Source organism: Platichthys flesus, chromosome 7 (assembly GCF_949316205.1).
Source record: "Platichthys flesus chromosome 7, fPlaFle2.1, whole genome shotgun sequence".
NCBI classification, from domain to species: domain Eukaryota; kingdom Metazoa; phylum Chordata; class Actinopteri; order Pleuronectiformes; family Pleuronectidae; genus Platichthys; species Platichthys flesus.
The window spans coordinates 26251998-26257997 of NC_084951.1; the positions used below are offsets into that span (position 1 = coordinate 26251998).

General features: G+C 44.0%; 1 protein-coding gene across 4 annotated transcripts in view; it reads right to left on the bottom strand.

Annotated features, from left to right (window-relative positions):
* Positions 1-6000, bottom strand: part of itpr3 (inositol 1,4,5-trisphosphate receptor, type 3) — a 40643-nt gene extending 34643 nt beyond the window's left edge. For 3 of the 4 annotated variants that reach the window (XM_062390955.1, XM_062390953.1, XM_062390952.1), the window contains exon 1: positions 5590-6000. In XM_062390955.1, the coding sequence (XP_062246939.1) occupies positions 5590-5681 (92 nt within the window). In that variant the 5' untranslated portion in view covers positions 5682-6000. The remainder of the gene's footprint in view (positions 1-5589) is intronic. The other variant, XM_062390954.1, reaches the window with a different exon arrangement.

Here is a 6000-nt window from a genome sequence, read left to right on the forward strand (position 1 = left end):
TGAATTATATATATTTGATTTTATGTGTTTTCTTTTAATCTATAGTTTCTTTGTTATGCAGGTTTCCTAGAAGCATTTGTACATACTGTATATCATATTGGTCATGTGATACTTCCTGATATCAGTGTTGGCATCAGCTCAATTAAATCCATCAATCAGGCTCGAGCAGATACTTCAGATTTCTATGTTAAAAATTATTTCCAGAGAAATGAATTGATATATGTAAGATGTCCTGGTTCAGGTTTAAGAGAAATATGATCAAAACTTAATGAACTTTATGAAAACATGTTTCTTTCCTTCCTGTTGTTCTGCTCCTACGTTTCTCTTCTCGTCTTTCTTTCACTCTCTGATATTTTCCAGACGTGTCTTCACTTTTCTCTTTTCGTCTTTTCTGTCTCGTGTGTTTTTCCGTCATCGCTACTTTAACCTCTTGATTTTTCTTTGCATTCCCCCCCCCTTCACTCGTTCATCCTTTTCCTTTGTTCTGGTCTTTTCCTCTCTGAGGTCTTTCTCTTCTACCACCCACAGAGATGACAACAGCCAATCAGGTCTTTTGTGTGGCGTCCAGGTGTGAGCGTGTCTTCGAGGACGCCTCAGGTATGTGGACTTCATCAGCTCGACTGCTGCTCTCGCTCTCTCTCTCTGTCTCTCTTTCTTTTTCATCTTCTTCATCCTTCATTAAACTCACGCTCAGCTTCATCCAATCCAAACATTTAAAATATTGTGGATGTAGTTATTTAGAGTTTTTGCGTCAGTCTGATGATTTGTGATAATTGATTTGGGAAAATGTGTGGAGCATTGACAGTGAGCGAGTGGACGAGTGGAGGAGTGGACGAGTGGACGGGTAGATGAGGATTCGAACACGTGACCGACGTCTGGTTTGTTTTTGTTTTGCCCCCCCCCCCCCCCCTCCCCCCGTCGTGCAGGACAATAGATTTGAATATGGATCCAGACATTTGAATACATGGAGGTGTTTTCCATCTCTGCTGAGAGACAGAACCTGCAGGAGGACAAGCCGAGTCCGTTCGGTCTCAGTGTGTCTGAGAAAAGATTTACTTTCTGGATCTTAGCTTGTGAACAGAGACCCTGAAGTTTAGGGACTAAAGAATTTATTCTGACATATGTCTCACGTCATCACCTACGGGGGCGGAGTCTACCTATACTCGTCTCTGATTGGTTTGTAGATGGCGTCTGTCGTTGGTGTGTTGTCAGATGGGGGGGAGGGGGGGTAGTAGTCTTTCTGTTTGAATGGAGAACATTAACGAAGAGCCTTATCTGTTTGCCATAGTACCATCATGATGGTATTACTAGCAGCATCAGAACCTTTATGCAGTACTCCACAGTACTCCACAGTACTCCACAGTACTCCACAGTACTACAGTACTCCACAGTACTCCACAGTCTTCACCTCCGACTGCAGCTGCTTCTTCTTCTGTTTCTTCTTCTCTTGTTTATTGCTGTCTCTACTTCCTGTGATTGGTCGAAAGTCGTTCCAGAGTTATTTGAGCTGTTCCAGATCAACTGGATCAACTGGTCTCAGAGCTGCTAACGAATCAAACGTGACCACTGACGTCCTGAAGCAGACGTGGAAGTGATCAGGCTCATTCGTCAGCGCTTTGATCAGAGGAGGAAATTCTCTTTGTTCCCGACGACTTCTCAGGATCCGATGGAACCGATGTTTTCTTCATCTTTTTTTCAAGAGGTGGGAGGAACCTGAATCATGCCCAGTGCTTCACTCCATTTTATCTCCGTCTGACAATTTAGTGATGAACAGAATAATCAACCATCAGACTCAAACTTGATGTGTTCAGATCTTCCAGCCCGTTGGTCTGGACCGAGGCCCTGAACCTGTCTCACCTTGTATTCAGATTCAGACTAAACCAAAGAGTCTGAAGGTCGGAGTCAAACAAGGTGTGAACGAGTCCTGACTGTGTTCTTTGTGATTTCAGTGTCCGACTCCAGGTGGGTGGTGTTTTCTCTGTTTGATTAAACGGGCGGAGGTTCACAACTATTTACATTTCTGCTTCTTAACTTCCTGCCAGGGGCTGTTACCATGTTTGTGGTTAGCAGCTCAAGTGTTTGACTGTTAACTGCAATGTCCCAGTATAATAACAATAATAACAAACTAATATAACATAATACTATTATGACACTAATACAATAATAAACACTTGTATTTGAGTGTTCTTCACCTAATAAAAAGTAAATCATAATAAATGTGATATTGCCTTGGAGTTATAAAACTATACAGGTCTATTTAAAAAGGTTTTAATTTTTTATTTGAAGGAAAATAAAGTTTGTTTTCTTTACAGTTTTGGTTCCACGTCAAAAATTCAGGGTCAGAAAATGTGAGTCGACTTCAGAGATGAGCACGTTCACTTTCACTTCTGTCGGGATGAACAGATGTTGAACGGAACCAACTCTGAGTTGGGTGGCTGATGTCCATACTCGCAAATTGGTCAATATATTAATATTAAAAATAACGTGTTCATATCAGTTAATATAGATGCTGATAATGAATTATCTGTCAACAGATGAATCAGTCAGAAAGTTATTTTCTAACTTTATTCGTAGGAAACAGGTAACGTAAGAGATTAGCTGACGAGGGATAAATGTCCGGAGGGAGTCGACCACGCTCTGACCTTTCAGATGTCGGGTCGACCTGATAACAGACGTCTGAACTTTATTCTGGAGGCGACAGGAAGTCAGTGATGTGATGTTAAAACTGGGATTGTGTTGTTTTCTTGCAGTTTCCAGCAGCTGCAGAATGGAAAAGCGAAAAACTCTCAGTTCACACCTGCGTTAACTAACCCACACACATCCTCGTCGGGAGAAAGATCATTTCAGCATGTGTGTGTGTGTGTATGTGTGTGTTTGTGTCTGTGTGTGTGTAACTCCTGTTTTCACTGAGCAAGTGAAAGTCAACGTTGTAGTGAAGAGAAACCAAAAAAGGTCAAGATCGAGTCCCACACACCGAACAGACACACACACACACAGAGAAAGAGACACACAAAGACACACACACCCACCAGACCACAGCACAGGAAACAAACACGCACACACACACACAAACACACTGGCACAATGGAAATCTCTCTTGGACATACTTTGTACCACTTCCTTTTCCTGCCATACAATTAGACATTGCCGCTGCCACTGTGTGTGTGTGTGTGTGTGTGTGTATGTGTGTGTTTGTGTGTGTGTGTGTGTGTGTGTGTGTGTGTGTGTGTGTGTGTGTGTGGGTGTTAAAGGTTGTATCATAGACTGGGCAGAGTAGACATCGAACAAAAATAAGAATGGGTAGAAAAATGTAATTCCTCTGAAAGAGAAAAAAAGGATGTAACATTAAAAGTCTGCCCCCGCTGGTGAAAGTACAGAACACACGTCAGGAGACATTTAAAAGAGCCTCAGACGGAATCTGAAGAAGATCTCAAACATCACCGGCTCATTAAAGGATGAACAAATAAATGTAAATCCTCAGTGACTAAACGAGCAGTGGAGCAAATAATACAAAGAAAGGTCAAAAGGTCACTAAAACATTAGGGTTTCTTCCTCTGGGGAGCAGGAACACGTGATTATTGAGATTAAGGAAATGTTGAATGGGCAGAAAATAGAATGAGCAGAAAGTTGTTTACATGGTGTTGAGCGTTTTATGTTAGATATGTACAATGATCCGTCTCTGTGAAGCTGTTTGAGTTTCCTGGTGTCGGGTGAATGATCTAGAGATTCTCTGGAGTTTCCCTGTGGATTGTATCTGCTCCGTGATGTTTGGACTGAAACACACCTGGTTAATTATTGTGAACATCCCAGGGTTTGATCGATGCTTCACCCTTGAGCCACAGGTGAAACTGAACCGGCACCAGATCCACGAACCAGATCTCTTCATCCAGAGCTTCTGGGTCCAGACCAACGAAGAACCCACTCCTGCTCACCTTTAAATCCATAACCCCCCCCCCCCCCCCCCCCCTGACCCCTGGGACCTTCTCCGTCACTGCAGCCCCTCCCGAGCCTCAGCTGCTCCTCTCTGCTCTGCACCTCCACTCGGAAACTCCTCTGAACTAGAATAACTCCACTAAATAAGCACCGTGGCATATTTGGACTATTGCACAAAATTGCACTACTGTTCTTTCTTTCTTAAGCTGTATATATTTATATTTAGATATATATATTTTACTTCATATTTTAAAGTTTTCTTTTTGTTTTTTTAATTCTTGAGCATTGTTAGAAGAGAGCCTGTGACTCAAGCATTTAATTGCCAGCGACTGCTTAATTGTTATCTCTGTGCATTTGTTAGTAAAACTCTTGAATCTTGAATCTAGAATCACACGACTGGACTTCAACTCACAACCCAAACCACATCTGTCCCTGGATCTGCTTCTAATGCCCCTGGTCTTCACGTATGATGACGTCTCTTTGACATCGGCCCTAGCAGACAGACGCAGGTTTTAGAAAAGCCAACAGCTAAAAAAGGGCGAGAGCCTCTTTTCCGATCGCCACTCAAGGAGTTCACTTCTCAGGTTTTCGTCACGCTCGACATCTCGTACACATCAGAACCCTTTTAGGAGGCGCTCTCTCTCTCTCTCTCTCTCTCTCTCACCCGGGCGTCTCGTTTCCATCACTGCTGATCTGAGCAGATAAACCCTGGAGTTGTTCGACCCGGGAGGAGTGAACATGGTTTTCATTCAGATTCAGACACAAGCCAGATGTCAGAGGGTTTTCTGACCTGCACTGAACTCTGGATAATCTCCTGAAATTATCTGGAGAGGCTGAAAACACAAACGTCCGAGTCAGTTCCTCCTGCCGGCCTCTCAGAAGGAGCCGGTGTGTGAGTCTCCTGAGGAGTTAAAGAGGTTTCACTCCTCTTGTGTCACTCATGCAGTCGTGAGGTGTGTGTGTGTGTGTCTCCTGTACTTATTAATGATGTGTTGATCTCCACAGATTAGAAACCAGCCGTGGAATAATCAAACAAAAACGTTATCATCACTAATGTTGTCAGGCCGACGGCTTCAGGCAACAACTGAGCAGTGAGACACAAACTGGAGGGAAACGAAGATGAATGAAGATATTTGACTAAATTAACATTAATCAAAGAAAAACAACTAAAAGCCTTTAATAGACTTTTAAATTCCAGTGGAATTGAACAATCTGATAAAAGATGATGAGCCTGGATATGAACGTTTCAGATCATTTACAGGTGTGTGTGCCTGTGTGTGTGTGTGTGTGTGTGTGTGTGTGTGTGTGTGTGTGTGTGTCTCCTATAGAAATAAAGTGTTGAAATGTGCCTTTATTACCTGAGCTCTGGCTTCACATTAATAATTAACAAGTGTTTTATTCTTTGCCAGTGGCGGGACACTGAGCTCACATCAGCCCAGGTGTCGTCCTCCACAGGTGAGGCACAGACAGACAGGGACACAGACAGGGACAGACTCATAGACACAGACAGAGAGACAGAGACACAGACAGAGACAGGGACAGATTCATAGACACAGACAGAGAGACAGAGACACAGACAGAGAGACAGAGACACAGACAGAGACAGGGACAGATTCATAGACACAGACAGAGAGACAGAGACAGGGACAGACTCACCCCAGGGTGCTAATGAAGCCGTTGACGGATCCTTCTGCATACAGAGACACGATGTCTCCGATGTGAAGGAAACTGGAGGCAGAGTCCGACATCCTGCAGCTGATCCGGGACCAGGACAGAGACACGAGCCGCAGGTGGAGGACGAGAGGAACTCTGTCCTCAGTTCTTCTCGTCTTCCTCTGTCCTCTTCAGTCTTGCTCTGTCCTCCGTGTCTCGGGAGAAACTACAAGTTGAGTCTCCCTCTCTCAGTCACTGCCGGGTTCTGCACGACAGACGCACAACTGCACAAACCTGACACACGCACACACTCTGACAAGCGGCTGAGGACTCCGTGTCACACACACTAGTCCTGCGAGTGTGTGTCTGTGTCTGTCTGTGTGGTAAAGTGTGCACACACGGAGGTGAAGAGAC